This window comes from Cetorhinus maximus, chromosome 5 (genome assembly GCF_964194155.1).
Source record: "Cetorhinus maximus chromosome 5, sCetMax3.hap1.1, whole genome shotgun sequence".
Taxonomy (NCBI): Eukaryota; Metazoa; Chordata; class Chondrichthyes; order Lamniformes; family Cetorhinidae; genus Cetorhinus; species Cetorhinus maximus.
Window position 1 is genome coordinate 141,536,289 of NC_135883.1, and position 21,566 is coordinate 141,557,854.

The 21,566-nt window shown below is 42.2% G+C and overlaps 1 protein-coding gene across 1 annotated transcript in view; it reads right to left on the reverse strand.

Annotated features, from left to right (window-relative positions):
* The window catches only part of ak9 (adenylate kinase 9), a 359,309-nt gene that overhangs the window by 329,154 nt on the left and 8,589 nt on the right, over nt 1–21,566 (reverse strand). Inside the window, exons 2-5 of the mRNA XM_078542572.1 lie at nt 12,707–12,838; nt 12,348–12,411; nt 12,206–12,258; nt 2,741–2,837 (exon numbers count right to left, since the gene is read on the reverse strand). Coding sequence (XP_078398698.1) covers nt 2,741–2,789 — 49 coding nt within the window. The 5' untranslated portion in view covers nt 2,790–2,837; nt 12,206–12,258; nt 12,348–12,411; nt 12,707–12,838. The remainder of the gene's footprint in view (nt 1–2,740; nt 2,838–12,205; nt 12,259–12,347; nt 12,412–12,706; nt 12,839–21,566) is intronic.

The window sequence follows — 21,566 nt, forward strand, 5'->3', positions numbered from 1 at the left end:
TGATGCCTAAAGCTGGCAGTAATGACATCAGGTCTGACAGACCAGAGCCAAAATTGGGGCAGGAGTCAGTCTTGGTTAGGAATACAAAGGAAATTGAGTAAGTGTCGGAGGTGGGGTTGCAGACCTAATGCCAGTCAAGAGAGGGAGACACAAGGCCAGGACTGGGTAGACACAAAGGACTCTTTGCAGAACCCAGAATAGCATTCTAAACCCACAGGGAATTCCACACGGAAGTAAATTTATTTTTTTTTTTAAATGTACCGTGGTTCTTCTGGCCACTCCATCGTCATGGTAAAGCTATTGGAGCAGGCCTTGCAAATCCATGAGTTAAAATGGAGTTGTGGCACTGATTATATTATTGGACCCAACTTTAAGATTTAAATTGGGCCTATACTTGTCTGCAGCTGGAACCCCCTCCAATTTCAATGCCAATGAAAAGAAAATGCTGCAATATGGAAACCATTCAACCCTGGACCTAGTAGTCTTGGGTGATTTTAACTCCTCCTCTTAGTTAACACAAGATTGGGGTGAGGGGGAGAGCAGATAGCCAACCAGTCATCTTTTTATTTGCTCATAATGTATTCATGCTGGGACACTAAACTGTCAAAGTTTTAATGCACCTTGGCAGTATAAACTACATTAACATTGTGCCTTTGCTGACAAATTAACTGCACATTCAGGAGAATAAACTTCACTCTCACTGGTGTAGTTTTGGAGGCATGTATTACAGTGACTGTAATCAATGGCCATTAGTCCCTTACACTATTAGAACTTTACTACAGATGAACTGAAACTACTGGGGAATTGTATAAATTGTCTAGACCAGTGATGGGCAACCTAGGCTAGTGAGTGGGCCACGAGTGGCCCTCCTTCATTTCAATGAGCCACATGATTAAAATCGGTCACGTGCACTAACCATGACCCCATGAACAAGAATTTGCGGAGTGTGCAAACTGAACCGTAGCAATCTTTGACTGGACGCAGAGGGAGTGCATAGCTCTCAGTCAAAAGTTGTGCGCAATCAGCATGCACCTCACGTGCCCTTGTTTTACATGTGTATCACTTTGGTGATATCAGTAGGAAAAAAAACGACGTGGATGGAAACCAGCGGTATCTGGTAACCCTGCGCATGGGCAATGGTCAAAAGAATGTCTCTCAGGCTGCACTCAGAGCACTGATGGGCTGCATGTGGCCCACCACTGGTCTAGACCCTGGTAAAGTGGACATCCATGACTTTCCTGATGCAAGAATGCACAGTGAATTAGCTGATTTGGCAGAAGTCTCCAGTGGCTACTGACAAAGACCCCAATGTATAAAGCCGTTACTTTGAAAGTGCTCCATGCTGCTGTCTTTATCCAAAGTTCTTGACTGTAGCAACATAGCTCCTCCAGAGTTTTTTTTATTTAAACCACAGACTCTTGAGAAATATTGGAGAAGAAACTGGGTTTATATATCCTACTGGCCACAGTGTTGGAACGCTGTGCCTCTGTAAGGGCAATACCCAGTCACCTGATACTCTTTTCTCCTCTTCATCTTTCAATATGCATAATGGAATTCACAAGTTTTCCTCAGGATAAAGCACTCCATGGGGAATGAAGATTGTGGCTTCGGATGTACAGATGTAAACAAGGAGCAGGAGTAGGCCATTCAGCCCCCAGAGCCTGCTCCGTCATTTAATAAGATCATGGCGAATCGGACAGTAACTTCAAATCTGCATCCTGCCTACACCCGATAACCTATCACCCCCTTGCTTACCGAGAATCTATCCACCTCTGTCTTAAAAATATTCAAAAACTCTGCTTCCACTGCCTTTTCAGGGAGTGAGTTCCAAAGACTCATGACTCTCAGAAAAAATTTCACCTCATCTGTTTTAAATGGGTGACCCCTTATTTTTAAACAGTGACCCCTAGTTCTCTTCTCCTACAAGGGAAACGTCCTCTCCACATCCACCCTTTCAAGTCCTCTCAGGATCTTATATGTTTCAATCAAGTCACATCTTACTCTTCTAAACTACAGTGGAAACAGACATAAAAAGAAATCGGTGTAGACAATGCAAATTTATGGGCAAAACCTGTTCAGCTTAAATAAAACCACAGCCTTTTTACATTTTAAGAAACCACTTCTGCCTTGATCATCTGAGTCTGACAAAAATATCTACTTTATAAAGGTATTCACTGGGAAATTAGATGCAAAGGTGGATAAACTGGAATTTAGGAGAGATGGCACAATCATGTCCTAAATCTGTCCATGCACTGGCCCTCCTATTGCAACGGCCTTGCATCTTCAGCCTAGCCCCACAGGACAAAGGAGGCAGAAGGCAAGCAGATCTGGACACTGTCTCAAGGTCCAGCACCAAAGTGACATTCTTGCCCGCTCCTGGAATTTCCGAGCACCATATCTTCATCCACAAATCACTTCAATGGCCTTCCCTCTCTCTGCAACCTTATATGCTTCACTATATCCTACTGCCTTCTGACTCTTGGTTCTAGTGCATCACTGTGGCAGGCTTTGGTTCCTCAGCTTTTAGTTTTTTGGAACACGTGCCCACACCAATCCAGCTTTCTGTCATTTCCCATCTTCAAAAGCCTTCTCAAAACATAGCCTTTGATAAAGCTTTCAGTTACCCCTCCAAACCCTCCTAAAAAGATTGCTGGTCATTTGTTTTCCCCCCTGTGAAGATCCTTAGGATTTTTCTACAATAAAGATGCCATATGAATGCAAATAATTGGTGTTTACTCACCCCGATGAGCAACCTCTGGAGAGCGGAGCTTGTCCAACATCAAATTCATTACTAGCTCCTCATTAATACTCTCACCTCTAAGTAGGCATTCCTGAAACTAAAGGAATATCTGTAAAATTATACAGGTTTCTAATAAAGTTGCTCTCCCTTAAACACTGCAGAGTAATATGATGAATTTGATTTCAATACACTCTGTATTACTGTTTTTCTCATGTGCATGTTTCTAAAAGGGAATGTGTGTCAAAATCTGGTTCACAAATTACAATATTTAATGCAGTTAAACAATGAAACTTAGAGACAGACTGGCTAAAACAGTGAGACAGTGGGGTTAAAACAGCTAGCCACTACCAATAGCCACTCAAAGTCTGCATTCGGAATGAAAAAAATCGAGGTGTGATATCACAGGGAAGCAGGTAGGTAATTGGTTAGAGAGTATTTCCTATTTATCTTATCTAAATTAGGGAATTTCAATTGGGGCAAGTAGAACATTAATTGAAATAATAACAAGACAAACAAACAATCAAGATTAGTCATTGATTAAAATGAAATTAAGAACATAATTAGTTAATTAAAACACAATAAAGACGGCAGGGCAGGTGATGTGCTGCAGCTACAGTATGTGGGATATTGTGGACAGTGCGATCCAAGTCAAACAAGTGTCAATGGCTTGAGGCACTTGAGGCTCAGAGCTAATGAGCTGGTGTCTGAGCCTCAGACACTGATGCAGGTGGGGGAGAAGTTCCCTTGATACTTTGTTCAAGAAAGCAGTCACAGCCCATAGGCTAGGGCCTTCTGATTTGGCCCGTAGTCAGGGAGCGGAGGATGTGACTGCAAGTGAAGCAGTAATGGGGATTGAAAAGATAAAATTGGAGAAGCCTCAGCCTTTGCAATTATCCAACAAGTCTGCAGTTCTTGCAGCCTGTATGGATGAGAGCAGGGGGCTACAAGATGGATGAGCGAACTGACCAGGACACCATGGTACAGGAAGCCATTCAAGTGGTGGGGGAGTAACTGTAGTGGTCGTAGGGGATGGTGTAGTCAGGGGGATAGACACAGTTCTCCGTAGCATAGAGCAAACTCCAGGAAGCGGTGTTGCTTGCCTGGTTGTGAGGGTTCGAGATATCTGCTCGGGGCTAGAGAGGAACTTGCAGTGAGAGGGGGAGGACCTGGTTCTCATGGTCCACACAGGTACCAATGATATGAATAGGGCCAGGAAAGAGGTTCTGCTTAGGGAGTATGAGCAGCTAGGAGCCAAATAAATAAAACAGAATCTCAAAGATAATTATTACCTGAGCCATGAGCAAATTAGTGTAGAGTAAATAAGAGCACAGAGTTAAATGTGTGGCTCAAAAATTGGTGTAGGAGAAATGGGTTTCAATTCATGGGGCACTGGCTGCAGTATTGGGGAAAGTGGGAGGTATACTGTTGGGACAGTCTTCACCTGAACCATGCTGGGGCCAATATTCGGGCGAGTTTTATAATTAGGGTATGGAGAGGGCTTTAAACTAAATAATGGGGTTAAAGGGTCACGTGAGGGAAAACGTGATAAATTAAAGAGAAAGGACAAGGCAAGAGAGCAAGGTGGCAATAAAGGTAATGATAATCAGAGCGTGGCAGGAAGGGACAGAGCCTACAAACATAAGAGTGCATCAGCGGTTAAGGTCAGAGTTTACAAAAATAGTAAAAAACTAAAGACTCTGTATCTCAATGCGCTTAGCATTTGTAATAAAACAAATAAATTGTCAGTTCAAATAGAAATAAATAAGAATGACCTGATAGTCAGTACAGAGGCTGCAATGCGATCAAGGCTGGGACCTAAATAACGAAGGGTACTTGACATTTCGAAAGGGCAGGAAGCTCGGAAAAGAACATAAGGAATAGGAACAGGAGTAGATCATTTGGCCCCTCGAGCCTTCAATAAGATCACGGCTGATCTTGTGTTTCGATTTCCACATTGCCATCTAACCCTGATAACCTTCGATTCCCTTGCCTAACAAGAATCTATCTACCCCTGCCTTAAAAATATTCAATGGCTCCACTTCCATCAGCTTCTGAGTCAGAGAGTTTCAAAGTCACACAACCCTCAGAAAAAACTTCTCCTCATCCTCATCCCTGTCCTAAAAGGACAACACCCAATTTTAAAAGAGTGCCCCCTAGTTCTGGACTCACCCAAGAGGGGAAACATCCTTTCAACTTCCAGCTTGTCAAGGCTGTTCACAATCTTGTATACTTCAATCAAATCGCCGCTCACTCTTCTAAACTCAGTGGAAACAAGTCCAGTCTGTCCAGGCTTTCCTCATAAGACAACCCACTCATTCCAGGTATCAATCTAGTAAACCTCCTTTGAACCGCCTCCAATGCATTTACATCCTTCCTTAAATAAGGAGATCAAAACTGCACACAGTATTTGAGGTGCGGTCCCACCAATTCCTTGTATAAATGAAGCATAACATTCTTACTTTTATGTTCAATCCCTCTCATAATAAAGGATAGCATTCCATTAGCCTTCTTAATTACTTGCTGCACCTGAATACTAACTTTTTGTGACTCATGTACTAGAACACCTGGATCACTCTGTACCTCAGAATTATGCAGCCTTTCTCCATTTAATAGTCTGCTTTTTTGTTCTTCCTGCCAAAGTGAACAACTTCACATTTTCCCCTCATTAAACCCCATTTGCCAGATCTTCTCCCATTCACTCAACCAATCTATATCCATCTGCAACCTCATGCCCTCTTCGCAACATACTTTCCTACCTACATTGTTTCATCTGCAAATTTAGCTACCATGTCTTTACTCCCCTCATCTAAGTCATTGATGTAAATCATAAAAAGTTAAGGCACCACCACAGACCCGTAGGACTCCACTCATCATATCCTGCCAACCCAAAAAAGACATTTATGCATGCTCTCTGCCAGCCAATCTTCTATCAATGCCAATATGTTATCCCCTACACCATGCGCTTTTATTTTCTGTAATGACCTTTGATGTGGCACCTTATCAAATGCCTTCTGGAAATCCAAGTACAGTATGTCTGGAGGCTCCCCTTTATCCACTGCGCATGTTACTCCTTCAATAAATTGGTTAAGTGTGATTTTCCATTCACAAAACCATACTGACTCTTTCCGATTGCCTCGAACTCTAAGTGGAGGGATAGCTCTGCTAATTGAGCATGACATTAGTACAATAGTGAGAGATAATCTCAGTTTTAAAGATCAAGTATAGAATCAGTTTGGGTAGAGATAAGAAATAGCAAAGGTAAGAAGTCTGAGAGAACTAAGCCCTCTAACCATTAATTACACTGTAGGACGGGGTATACTGGAAAAAATAATGGGGGCTTGTAAGAAAGGCACGGCAATAATCATGGGTGATATTAGTCTTCATAATGATTCGATGAATCAGATTGGCAATAGTAGCATGAAAGATGAGTTCATAGAGTGTTTTTGGGACAATTTCTTAGAGCAGCATGTTCTTAGGGCCAACCAGAGAGCAGGCTTTTTTAGACCTGGTGATGTGTAATGATAAAGGATTCATTCATGACCTCATAGTAAAGGAGTTTCTCCAGGTAGCAGTGATCACAACATGACCAAATTTGGTATTCAGTTTGAGGGATAGAAGAGTTGGTCCAAGACTAATGTTTTAACCTTAAATAAAAGGTAATTATAAGGGTATTGAGACAGAGCTGGTTAAAGTGAACTGGGAAATTAGGTTAAGGGGTAGGTCAGTTAGGGATTTAGTGACAGATATTTAAGGAGATATTTCATAACACTCAAAAATACATGCCAGGGAGAAAGAAATACTCTAGGAGATGGAGATACCATCTGTGGCTAACTGAGGAAGTTAAAGATAGATTCAAATTGAATGAAAAAATATACACTTATGTGAAGAGTAGTGGTACCTAGTTAGTATCTAAGAAGATAGGACAGAATTTAAAAACCAGCAAACAATGATTAAAAAAGAGGAAAAAAATTAGAATATGACAAAAGCAAAAAACTGCGGATGCTGGAAATCCAAAACAAAAACACCTGGAAAAACTCAGGTCTGGCAGCATCTGCTGAAAGGGAGACAGTTAATGTTTCGAGTCTGAATGACCCTTCAACAGAACTAAGTAAAAATGAAGAGAGGTGAAATATAAGCTGGTTTAAGGGGAGGGTGGGATAAGTAGAGCTGGATAGAGGGTCAGTGATAGGTGGAGATAACCAAAATATGTCACACAAAAGGACAAAGAGGCGTTGAAGGTGGTGATATTATCTAAAGAATGTGCTAATTAAGGGTAGAAAGCAGGACAAGCAAGGTACAGATAGCCCTAGTGGGGGTGGGGTGGAGGGAAGGGATCGAAATAGGCTAAAAGGTAGAGATAAAACAATGGATGGAAATACATTTAAAAATAATGGAAATAGGTGGGAAAAGAAAAATCTATATAAATTATTGGAGGGGGGGGGGAAAAAGGAGACGGCGAGGGGGGGCGGGCGAGAGAGAGAGGGAAAAGAGATCGGAAAGGGGTTGGGGATGGAGGAGAGAGTTCATGATCTAAAGTTGTTGAACTCAATATTCAGTCCGGAAGGCTGTAAAATGCCTAGTCTGAAGAGGAGGTGCTGTTCCTCCAGTTTGTGTTGAGCTTCACTGGAACATTGCAGCAGGCCAAGGACGGACATATGGGCATGAGAGCAGGGTGGAGTGTTGAAATGGCCAGTGACAGGGAGGTCTGGGTAATGCTTGCAGACAGACCGAAGGTGTTCCGCAAAGCGGTCACCCAGTCTGCGTTTGGTCTCTCCAATGTAGAGGAAGCCACATTGGGGGCAGCGAATGCAGTAGACTAAATTGCTATCTGTTACTTGCTCGTCCTGCTTTCTACCCTTAATGTCACCATTTGCACATTTCTTAGCTAATATCACCACCGTTAACACCCCTTTGTCCTTTTGTTTATGACATCTTTGGCAATCTCTCCTTTGCCTCCACCTATCACTGGCCCTCTATCCAGCTCCACCTGCCCCACCCCCCCTTATACAGCTTATATTTCACCTCATTTCTACATTCCCTCATTTCTGATGAAGAGTCATACGGACGCGAAACATTAACTGTATTCCTCTCCGCAGATGCTGTCAGACCTGCTGAGTTTTTCCAGGCATTTTTGTTTTTATAACTATATATTCCTTTGCAGACTCAAGTGAGTATGCAAAAAATTGACAGAGTATAGTGTGGGAAAATGTGAACTTTTTCACTTTGGCTGAAGAATAAAAAAGCAGTATACTACTAAAGTTGAGAGATTGCAGAACTCTGTGATACAGAGGGATTTGGATGGCCAGGTACATCACAAAAAGTTAGTATGCAGATACCACAAGAGATGAGGAAGGCAAATGGAATGTTGCTGTTTATTGAAAACAGAATGTAATATTAAAGCAGGGGTGTTTTGCAACGGTTGTACAGAGCGTTGGTGAGACATCTGGAGTGCTATGTACAATTTAGGTTTCCTTACTGAAGGATAGAATTGCATTAAAAGCAGTTCTGAGAACGTTCACTCAACTGATTCCTGGGATGAAAGGGTTGTCTTATGAAGAAAGGTTTGTCACGTTGGACCTGTATCCATTCAAGTTTACAAGGCTGAGGGGTGATCTTATTGAAACATAAGATCCTAAGGGGACTTGACAGGATGGATACTGAGAGGATGTTTCCCTTTATGGGAGAAGACTAGATTTATGGGACACTTTAAAAATAAGGAATCTTCCACATGAGACAGATGAGGAGAATTTTTTTCTCTCAGCGGAGAGAGGGTGAACACATGGTATTGTCACTGGACCAGTAATCCAGAGACCCGGAGTAATGCCCTGGGGGGGCCGGCTTTGAATCCCACCATGGCAGGTGGTGAAATTTGAATTCAATAAAATCTGGAATTAAAAGTCTGATGATGACCATGGAACCATTATTGATTGGTGAACCAGATGGGTTTTTAATGACAATGTCCTTTAGGGAAGGAAATCTGTTGTCCATACCTGGTCTGGCTTACATGTGACTTCAGACTCCACAGTAATGTGGTTGACTCTTTACTGCCCTCTGAAATAGCTTAACAAGCCACTCAGTTGTATCAAACCACTACAAAATCTAAAAGGAATCAAACCGTATGGACCGTTCAGCATTGACCTAGGCACCAGGAATGACAACAGCAAACTCAGCCCTGTCAACCTTGCAAAGTCCTCCTTGCTAACATCTGGGGACTAGTGCCAAAATTGGGAGAGCTGTCTCAGACAGGTCAAACAACTGCCTGACATAGTCATACACAGAATCAAACCTTACAGATAATGTCCCAGACACCATCGCCACCCCTGGGTATGTCCTGTCCCATCAACTGGACAGACCCATCAGAGGAGGCAGCACAGTGGTATTGAGTCAGGAGGAAGTTGCCCTGGGAGTCCTCAACATCAGCTCTAGACCCCATGAAGTCTCATGGCATCAGGTCAAATATGGGCAAGGAAACTTCATGCTAATTACCATGTACCGCCCTCCCTCAGCTGATGAATCAGTGCTCCTTCATGTTGAACGCTGCTTGGAGGAAGCACTGAGGCTGGCAAGGGCACAGAACGTACTCTGGGCGGTGGACTTCAAAGTCCATCACCAAGAGTAGCTCGGTAGCACCACTACAGACTGAGCTGGCCGAGTCCTAAATGACATAGCTGCTAGACTGGGTCTTTGGCAGGTGGTGAGGGAACCAACAAGAGGGAAAAACATACTTGACTTCATCCTTACCAACCTGCCTGCTGCAGATGCATCTGCCCATGACAGTTGGTAGGAATGACCACTGCACAGTCCTTACGGAGACAAATTCCTGTCACATTGAGGATTCCCTCCATTGTGTTGCATGGTACTACCACCGTGCTAAATGGGATCGATTTCAAACAGATCAAGCAAACCAAAACTCAGCATCCATGAGGTGCTGTGGGCCATAAGCAGCAAAATTGTACTGGAACACAATCTGTAACCTCATGCCCTGGCATATACCCCACTCTACCATTAAAACCAAGCCAGGGGATCAACCCTGGTTCAAAGAGAGTGCAGCTTTGCAGAACTAAAAATAAAAAAATCAACCTGTGAAGCTACAACACAGGGCTACTTGCATACCAAACAGCATAAGCAGCAAGTGATAGTCAGAGCTAAGCGATTCCACAACCAACAGATCAAATCCAAGCTCTGCAGTCCTGCCACATCCAGAAGTGAATGATGGTTGACAATTAAACAACTCACTGAGGCTCCACAAATAACTCCATCCTCAACGATGGGGGAGCACAGGACATCAGTGCAAAAGATAAGGCTGAAGCATTCGCAACAATCTTCAGCCAGAAGTGTCGAGTGAATGATCCATCTTGGCCTCCTCTGGAGTCCCCCAGCATCACAGATGCCAGTCTTCAGCCAATTCATTTCACTCCACATGATATCAAGAAACGGCTGGATACAGCAAAGACTATGGGCCCTAACAATATTCCGGCAATAGTACTGAAGACATGCCGTGCCCCCAGCTAAGCTGTTCCAGTACAACTACAACATTGGCATCTACCTGGCATTGTGAAAAATTGTCCAGGTATGTCCTGTACACAAAAAGCAGGATAAATCCAACCCAGCCAATTACTGCCCCAACAGTCTACTCCCAATCATCAGTAAAGTAATGGAAGGGATCATCAACCATGCTAACAAGCGACACTTGCTTAGCAATAACCTACTCACTGATGCTCAGTTTGGATTCTGCCACAGTCGTTCAACTCCTGCCTCATTACAGCCTTGGTTCAAACATGGACAAAAGAGCTGAACTCCCGAGGTGAGGAGAGAGTGACAGCTCTTGACATAAAGGCAGCATTTGACCGAGTGTTGCATCAAGGAGCCCTAGCAAAACTGAGTTCAATGGGAATCAGGAGGAAAACACTCCACTGGTTGGAATCATAGCTAGCATAAAGGAAGGGTGGTTGTTGGAATCACCTCAGTTCCAGGACATCACTGCAGGAGTGCCTCAGGGCAGTGTCCTAGGCCCAACCATCTTCAGCTGCTTCATCAATGACCTTCTCACCATCGTAAGGTCAGAAGTGAGGATATTCACTGATGATTGCACAGTGCTCAGCACCATTCACGACTCCCCAGGTACTGGAGCAACCCACATACAAATGCAACAAGACTGGACTGTACTGTATCCAGGCTTGGGCTAACAATTGGCAAATAACATTTGCGTCACACAAGTGCCAGGCATTGACCATCTCCAACAAGAGAGAATCTAACCATCGCCCTTGACATTCAATGGCATTGGCATTACTGAATTCCCCCACTATCAACATCCTAGGGGTTACCATTGAATAGAAACTGAACTGGACTAGCTATATACATACTGTGGCTATAAGAGTAGGTCAGAGGCTAGGAATTCTAAGGCGAATAACTCACCACGTGACTCCCCAAAGCATGTCCACCATCTACAAGGCACAAGTCAAGATTGTGATGGAATACTCTCCATCACAATCCTGACTTGGAAATATATTGCATTCCTTCATTTGTCACTGAGTTAAACTCCTGGAACTCCCTAACAGCATTGCGGGTGTACCTACACCACATGACTGCAGCAGTTCAAGACAACAGCTCACCACCAGCTTCTCGGGGGCAATAAATGCTGGCCGAGCCAGCAATGCCCTCATCCCTTGAATGAATATTTTTTAAAAGTTAGTCTGTGGAATTGTCTTCCCCAGACAGCTCCGGAGGCAGAGTCATTGAATATTTTTAAGGCCAAGTTAGATAGATTCTTGATCGGCAAGGTAGTCAAAGGGTATGGGGGTAGGCAGGAAAGTAGAGTTGAGGCCACAATCAGATCAGCCATCGGGGCTGAACGTCTTACTCCTGCTTCTAATTTTTATGCTCATATGTCTGAATTACAAGGCACAAAACCTCTAGAAGTTTAGCAAAGATGGGAATTTCAAGGTGATTTTGCAGACACGTCTCTGGACTCAATTATCAAATGAAAAAGAAACAAAGGCTGTGCAATTTAGACTTATTTTTTATAAATGAAACCAAATCTTGCCAGTCTTTGATTTTTCCTTTAGGTCTGGAACAATAGTATTGAACTGACACAGTTACCACTCTGATGGAGCTCCGTAGACAGAGGTCAGCAATGAAAAATTGACTCAAACCACAGCAATATTTGAGAGAAGGAATAACCTCTTTGCAAAATACTGAACAATTGTTATTACCTATCATAGTGAATATCTTTGGTTTGACAATATATATAGATTATTCAAATTTTACTTTCCACTTTAAACCACAATGAGGCTCAGTGATTCTGTTTCATGTACCCATACACCCCAGCTTCATATGAAGTTAGTGTTTGAAACAATCTAACTTGTTAAATAATTAAACTTACATTATATAAAAAAGAGTTCTCTATTTCCTTGCAATGAAATGTGTGGCTTATTACAATACTGGTTAAGAACTGCATTTCTTTACCTTTTGCCCAATTTCTGTGTTTTCATCAATGTTCTCCTGTATAAGTTGCAGAGCTGAAATCAAAGCATCAAGTATATATCACAACAAATACTTTGAAAGAATAGAGATATTATTGTAAAGCCACATCCAATCTAATACTTACGTTCAACTAATATCGACTTCCATGTGTCTGCTAAGCTTTTAGCCAAAGTTTTTTTCCCAACACACTGCAAAAAAAAAGCTAAAAATTGTCAGTTATCATTCTAGGATTTATTGATTTATGATTATTAAAGCTATTGCAGACTGCAATAGTTATTAAATTGAGAAAAATTTGATAATGCGTAACTTGAATAATGTTGGAATAAAGGTGGTTTCAGGTACAAACATCACTTAATTACATACATATCTACAATATTTGGTTGTAATACCCTTTCCTAATTGCAAATAACATTACTAAAATTGCCATGGACATCCATTTTAAAGTGTTGCTCAATACTGTTTGATAGAACTATAAGTGCTTACTGGCTTTCCCACAATTAAGAAACACGTGGGTTTTGCTGTCAAAACCTTTCTCTCGACTTCATCTTCATCAAGTGGATCTGCAAAGGCCAGCTGTTCCTTCTTATGTTTTGCTGCTTCCACATCGTCAACAACCTATTGTTAGATACAGAAATCATGTTGGATCGATAGGTTTTGGACAAAAGATTAAATATTAAATAATTTGTATGCTTATAATGTGCCTTTATACTTCCAATTTTCTATTTTAGAAACAGCGTTTTGGTCTTCAAAACCTGAAATATGAGCGAGCTTGTACTTTATAAGACATAGGAGACATAAAGGAGTTTGAAGTAGAAGATGGCACCCGTCATGCAGCTCATTCTGTGAGAGAGGGATCATGATCAATATCATCAACCTGGCAACTTACCAGTCTTCAGAACAACAACTCTCATCACCATAAGGATGCCCTTTAGGGCCAGGCAACAGACCTAACAAGGATTCCTCCAACTCAACACTAAGAAACTATGCCGGTGAACTACAAGTGTCTCACAAACATCTTGAAGATATGAGGACATCTTCATGTTCCAAGAACCCACCTCTCCATTTCCAAAAGGCCAGCTACCACCATATCTATGGGTACAACTTCACACCTAGCCACTACCACCTCTAATATGGTTTGGCCTTATAGATGATGAGGAAAGCTACACAGATTTCAATGCCTTCTCCCCAACTGAAGAAACAACCTATACCATTGCCATCAAGATAGGGGAGCTGCACATTTCTAATGTGCACAAAGCCCCTAATTTGAAATGGCCACAGCCATGGTTCTCAAGTGCAGCAATCTCAGCCCTATACATCGTTGACTTTAACAGGCATCACACTACGTGGGCTATTATACAAATGCAGCAGATGGCGAGGATCTTATGATCTGCATACCCATGAATGTTCTGTAATTGGTCATTTATCCAAACAGTGAGCAACTTTCCATTCCGCTTGCTGGAAACACGACTACAACCTGGACCTCACCATCATCATTTCCAAAAATCAACATGGGAGCTTGCTTCACGCATTCCGTAAAATACTGCTCAACTTTCCCAATAGCTAACCTAGGCCCATCATCACTCATGCCGTCATCAAAAGCCCCAACCCTCTGTTGAAACGAATCTCAGTGAAACTGGGCTAAATCCAACTGAGACTGTAATAGGTAACCCGTGAAAAAATTTCCCTATACTGGAATTTTATAGGTTCACTGGTCTCCTTATGGCTCCACCACCAAAAAGATCATCCCCATGCCTGGTCCCTGGAACATCTTGGGAGCTGCTAATCCATCGGAATGGACCTCAAAAGTCTAGCACAACTCAAAAGCCTCCAAACTAGTGGACAGCACAAAAGGATTGCTCAATGAAAATACTCAGTGAGAAGAGATCCATCATCAACTACATAAGCCAATGAGCTCAAACGCTCCACAAGACCCCACCATCAGGACAGATGGAGAGCAGTTTAGCTGCTATGAAGAAAGGGAAGGTGGTCAGGGGAGATGGTATTCCCCGGAATTTCATCAACTAGGTCCCAAGGAACTCCAATCCAAGGTGTACATCAATACCATGGAAGACGGATATATTCCAAAAGTATAGCAGGAGGTGATGGTCACTGATGGTCACCGCAGTACCCAAACTGGCAAGCCAGCCAATAAACTGGAAAGCTACAGACCAATATTACTCCTGTGTATGATCTATAAACTTCTGGAACATATCATTCTATGGAAAAGCAGCCCTCTCGCCAAGTTAGTGATTCCCATAGAACAAGTGGGACTCCAGCCTAATTCTAATTGAAGTTGCTCCAACCTTATTTTCGTCCTTGCAACATACAGAGGTTGGATTCCATTATAAATCCAAGGCCAGTGCAGCCTTTATAGGCCTGCCAACAGCCTACACCATGGTACAAATTGAAGGACTGATGCTGAAGTTCCCAAGGATTACTCTGCATTGGATGATGCAGAGCAAGAAGCAGCCATACGCCAATTTGGATAACAAAGTCAACGCATCCCAGTTCCTCAACAACGGACTGACACAAGGTTTTGTACTTGCGTCAACACTCCACAATGTCTACAACAGCGACATGCCGCCAACAAAGTTGCACAAATTTGCATATGTGAATGATCTTGTTCTAGGAAAGCAGTCATCACAACGACATTAAATTCATCTTGAACGAGGGCTGAAAACCATGGAGGAATATTTCCGGAAGGTCAAGCCAAACCCCCACAAAACAATCAGTGCAGTCCATTTTGATTACAGAATGCCAAGCATACCCTGAAAGTCACCCTTTGAAGCAATACAGTGTGACTTGACCACATTCTGGCCCATCTTGGAAGATTAGCATGTGGTCCAGCTATACTCTATGACCACTTGAAGAAAGTGGCTGCCAAGATGAAGACGAGATCAGCCTGATCACCCACGGAGAAGTCTAATGAATAGAGGGAAACAAACGTCTCCCCATCCACCAGGACCTCCATAATGCTTGAAGTTGCTCTCAAGCCCTTTTGGATCCATGCACTTGAACTTCAACCCTGATCGAACTTAGAAAGCTGAATGGAGTTCAGTAGAAATCAGAAACATCTTGTGAAAAATCTGATGCAAAAGATTCTTGACTTAATTTTTTTTTCCTGGGGAACCCAAACTGCATCAGCACAATCTGCATGGCAGATGAATAATTTGATGCAGAAGTGGAGAAGTCAACCTCTCGTGTGTGACAGTGGTCCCCAGAACAGGCCATGTAACATATCTAAGAATCAGGCATTGAGTTATATGAAGGAGACAACACAACAATACACTATTCTACTCCTGACGCAATTATGTAGCTTAATCTCTTGATTGTAAAATCATTGTTGTTGCTCAACATCTACATCAGCCATATGTCCAAATAGTACCCCTGCATGGGTTAGAATGTTAATATAATGGAAGAGCTTCTTCCAGTTTAGGAACAGCAGAAGGCCATTCAGCCCATTGAGCCCACTCCATCATTCAATATGATCATGGCTGATCATATGGTCCCACACCCCTTTTACCCACACTATCCCCATAACCCTTTGTTATTGTTAATCAGAAATCTATCAATCTCTACCTTAAACACACTCAATGACTGAGCTTCCACAGCCGTCTGGGGTAGAGAATTCTAAAGATTCACAACACTGAGTAAAGAAATTTCTCCTCATCTCGGTCCTAATGGCTCCTCCCTTATTTTGTGTCACCTGGTTCTAGACTCCCCAACCAGTGGAAACATCTTACCTGCATCTACCCTGTCTATTCCTTGGGGTATTTTGTAGGTTTCAATGAGATCATCTCTCATTCTTCGAAACTCGAGAGAACACAAGCCCAGTTTCCCCAATCTCTCTTCATAAGACAGCCCCGTCATCTCCAGAACAAGTCTGGTGAACCTTTGTTGCACTCCCTTTATGGCAATAATACCCTTTCTGAGGTAAGGGGACCAAAATTGCACACAGTACTCCAGGTGCGGTCTAACCAAACTTCTATACAATTGAAGCAAAACTTCACTACTCCTGTACTCAAATCCTCTTGCGATAAAGGCTAACATTTCATTAGCCTTCCTTATGGCTTGCTGCACCTGCATGTTAGCTTTCAGTGACTTATAGACAAGGACACCCAGGTCCCTTTGCACATCTACAGTTTCTAATCTCTTACCATTTAGGAAATACTCTGCGCATCTGTTCCTTCCACCAAAGTGGATAACCTCACATTTTGCTACATCATATTCCAACTGCCATGTTCTTGCCCACTCACTAAGTCTGTCCAAATCCTCCTGTAGCCGCTTTACATCTTCCTCACAACACACATTCCCGCCTAGCTTTTTATCATCTGCAAACTTGCTCTCTCTGAAAAGCCATGTCAAGAGGAAAAGGGGAAAACCACCAGTAGAGACATTGAAAAGCAAGTTTTCAATCAGTGAACTACAGACTGAAAGTGCTCGGAGACCATCTCATGTCATTTACAACGTACTGCAAGGAATTTGGAAGACATCAATCAAAATCAACCCATCTAATCCCATATTCCGGATTGGTGCTACTGAACGGTTTTATCTCACCATGTTTTGTATGTCTTATGTGTGTTTGTGCTTAGGGGTTAAGGGGCAGAGTTAAAAGTTAGCACTGTTACTCACAATAAGTGGTTGTAGTGGAAGAATTAATCCAGGCTGGTCTTTTGGTTTAAGCTGGTTTATTTTCAAGACAACTCCTCACTGCTACTGACTTCCAAGTCCACCCAAAGTGTTCCAGCTGTATCTTTTTAATTCTATTTAAATGGGATAATCAATGCCAATCACCTGTTTAACTAGCAATTGGTTTTAACAAGGTGATTGCCACATGGTTCCCCTTTTTTTTTAAAAAAACTTAAGAACATTTTAAACAAACAGAAGGAAATAATGTCACATATTTCCACATCTATAATTCCTGAATTTCTTTTATCACATATATAAACAATTATAAAACAAAAAAATTTTTTTTTTCATTGCATCATTATATGACACCCCTCTTCCAACGCATTTAATAATTTCTTAGAGCCGGCACTTATTTTTGTAAAACAGTCCGATAGTTGGTGACTTGTGTCAACCCATTTTATCTCAGAGATCTCTCTTCTCTAATATCCCTTTAAGCTGGCTAGGTCTATTCTTAGCCTTTTTTCAGTGACACTTTTTGTGGAATGAATGTTGTCCCAAAGAGACTGATTATCAACATATCATTCTATGGGCAAACATCTCCCACATTGCCCCTTATATAATATTTGTGTCAGTATATTAGATAAGTAAACCCACATATATAATGCTTCTACCAAGGCTAGCATTTCAGCAGCTAAGGTGCTTTTCACTACCCTTTATTTTCTTGGCCTCCCAAGCCAGTGGGAAACATTTATCACTTTTTCCTACCAAGAATTTAGTAAACCCTGCTGTGCTGGAATACTCATCTGGAAGATTGGTCATTTTTAGCAATACTTCCTATGCCAATCTCGTATCTTCTGGATCACCCAAGGCTGGAAACTTGAGCACACATCTCTCAGAATTTAAGTGTTTTATTTGCTCTCAGAACGTGCTCAACTGTAGCATGTTTCATCATGGTACTCAGCTCCAACACATCATAGTTAGCATCAGGCCTAGTCTGAGTGCACAATCAGTTCAACTGCCCAATCAAGCTTCTCAACTGTTCCGTTTCTTCCTTGGTAGCAGGATCCTCTTTTTGTGAGGATCTACCATGAGTTATTGGAATATGATTAACATTTTCTAGATAAGATTTTTGATTCAATATCACTCCTAACTTGCTCTGCTTAATGTCTAAACCTATGTATTTAAAGGCCCCTGAAACCTGACTTCCAACCTGGAATTCCTTCTTTATCTTCTCGATTACTCATTGTTCAAATCCTACAAAGCCTCCCCACAGGAAATCATCAACATGCATGATAAAGATTCCAGCTAGTTTCTCCTTATGGTACCAGTAGAACATCGCAGAGTCTGCCTTTAACTAACTGCAACCTGTTTTCAACAGGACAGACCTCATGGGAAAATACAATACTGTTGATGCATCATTCAATCCATGAACACACTTGTTCAATTTCCATAGCTTTCCTTCTACATCCCCAGCTTCTTTGGGTGGTTTCAAAAAAACTTCCCTTTGAAACTTCTCCCCCTGTAAAAACGCAGCCTTTTATATCAATTGATTTGCACTCCCAGGAATAGGATGCCAAAATAGCTAAAAAAAATCTTCAAACTCGTTTTCCCCACAGTATGCAAGTCCACTCTGACATCCTGATCTTCTAGTCTATCTTCAAAGTCTTGGGCTCCTAATCTCACTTTGGCCTTATATGTGCCGTCTTGGAGTGCCTTTTCTGTACAGATCCATCTGAGAGATAAAGCTGGCTGTCCCCTGTCAGGTATTTCAGCATATACCCCAAATTCCTTCCAATTTTCTAACTCTTTCCATGAAGAGTGTACCCTAACAGTTTGATTGCTGTGTTGCACAGTTACTACTTTCCCCATCACTCCCTATTACCTTGCCAGGTCCTTTCCACTCTTTCTGGCCTTCCCTTTCATAATATACCATGTCTCCTTGTCTAAACTGTATTCCTGATGGTCTTATGCGGTAGAGCTTTCATACTCCTTGGCCTTCCGCCTCATCGAGAGACTCCAGATAGCTGTCAAGCCAGTCCATGCCACAAACCGTGGAAGTGCAACCGCTGTCAAGAATTGCACAGTTGAAAGAATCTACCATCAAGATACTCATCACTGGATTCAAACTTTCAGTGATCGATTCAATTCCATCATGGCAGTCACCATCATCATTTTCGGTTTTAGATAAATCAGTCTCATGGGTCACTTCAAAAACACGATTCCTTCGCTTTGGGCAGTTCATCACATAATGATACTGGGAATCACACCAAAAACACCGATTCCCCGTACATTTTTTGGGTTTAAACACCTATGGTCACCATCCAGACACACTTTTCGTCCCAACTCTCAAATTTGGGTGGGTTACAACCATTTACGACCCCAGAACTGAACTCACGTTAGTACTAAAAGACTATCAACATGGGAAATGCGAGCACAGTCTAGTAATTTAAATGCCAATACTGATTCTGGAATTTCATGTTCAAATTTCTGTAGTCTCTTGTACTGTTTATCAGAATCCATGATACTTCTTTCCATGGACTGATCATCTGAATTCCTAAACCTATCAAAGATCATCCAAGCTTCGTATGTTTCCAATAACTCATCCTTTTTGTAAAACTTATCCAAAAGTTGTAACAGAAGGTTTAATCCCTCTTCATGATCAATCACCCACTTTCCACTCTGAAAATACCTCACTCCTTATCTTACTTTTGGCTGGTAATGATAACACCAAAGCCATACCTTGCTTCCTCCAGGATATTGATGTAACCGAGGTCTACATTTCTACTTCAGCCTTCCATTGCTGATAAGGTTCAGAGTCAGAAAAAAATTGATGGATAGTCAAAGCTTGCGATTTTGCACCATCCTTCCGCGATTCCATAACTTAAAATTGTCAGCAACGGTGCACTTCTTTTCCCTCGAAGCATTGAGACAGAAATCTTCATATATAGCAATCAATCAGCAAAGCTTAAAGTTCATCCTCTGCTACCATGTTACTCACAATAAGAGGTTGTGGTGGAAGAATTAATCCAGGCTGGTCTTTTGGTTCAAGCTGATTTACTTTCAAAACAACTCCTCAGTACTACTGATTTCCAAGTAGCTTCCACCCAAAGTTTTCCAGCTGTATCTTTTTATTCTATTTAGATAGGATAATCAATGCCCATCACCTGTTTAACTAGCAATTGGTTTTAACAAGGTGATTGCCATATTAACAAGCCATTCATATTTTTTTCTTTTACCACTGGTTAAAGACAATTTGTTTAATAAACAGTTATTTACTTATTAAGTTTACAAACAGGTGCTCGTATTCTATTAACCTAAATTAAACAGGTAGGTAGAATTGGGGCAATCTGGTGGTTTAGTCAAACTTTTCATATTTGTCTTGGCTCAGGGAGCAGTGGGGCTTGGTATTACAGTGCACTATCCCAAGTCAGTCGTGACAGTTTTAAATTCTTCAGCTCCCTGATGCAGCTCACTGCCTTCAGGGAGCTTTAATTGCGTGCTCCCCCACACCGACTTCAGCACCCACTCTCCTACCGCCCCCACCCCGGCAGCACTCAGCCTTTCAGAGTGTGTTTCACGACGTCTGCCGGTTAATTGGCCAACCAGCATGAAATCACAGTCGGGGGAGCTGATCGCGGGCAGCCACCCATTTCCCAGCTGCTCCTGGGCCCGCCCACCATGCTCGCCCAATGACCCAAAAATTTTGCACAATGTAAAATTCTATCATTTTGTGGTCATTCATCCCTAAATGTTCTTTTTCAACAACATTATTAATTAGCCCTTTTTCATTACATAATACCACATCTAAAATAGCCTGTCCTCTAGTCGGCTCCTCAACACACTGCTCTAGAAAACCATCCTTAACACAATCCAGAAACTCGTCTTCCACAGGATCAGTGCTCAATTGGTTTACCCAGTCTATATGCAGATTGAAATCACCCATATTGCCCCTGCTACATGCTGCTCTCATCTCCTGATTCATACCATGCCCCACATTACCACAAGAATCAGGAGAAAGCTGTAAAGTGGATTTATGACAAAATATCCTTGGTGGCTCCAAGGAAGGTAAGCTTCAAATGACACAAAGTACCCTGGCAGAAGAGTCATGGAAGGCATAATTCTTTGCTAAAACCTTGCATTGCAGGAACTCACCAAGACTCCTTAGGCAGCACCTTCCAAATCCAGAATTGCTACCATCTAGAAGGAAAGGACAATAGAAAATTGGGGCACCACCAACTGGAGGTTCCCTTCCAAGCCACTCACCATCCTGACTTGGAACTATATTGTTGTTCCTTCATTTTCACTGGGTCAAAACCCTGGAATTTTCTCCCTAACAGCATGGTGGGTGCACCTACACCACATGGACTGCAGCGGTTCAAGAAGGCAGCTCTCCACCACCTTCTCAAGCGCAATTAGGGATGGGCAATAAATGCTGGCTTAGCCAGCGACGCCCACATCCCTAGACTGAAACGTGCGCTGAGAACCTCAGCGTTGCCGGGGTGGGGTAAGGAGGAGCGCGAGCGCTGAAGTTTGCGCATGCGTGGAGGTGCACTCAGTGAAAGCTCCCTTAAGGCACAGAGCTGCCTCAGAGAGCTGAAGATTTTTAAAATCAAAAATAAAGGTTTGAAAAATAAAGGAAACATGACTCTGTCACATGAACAGGGACACGTGAAAAATGAGTTTAAAATTTTTATTTTTTTTTTTACTTACTATT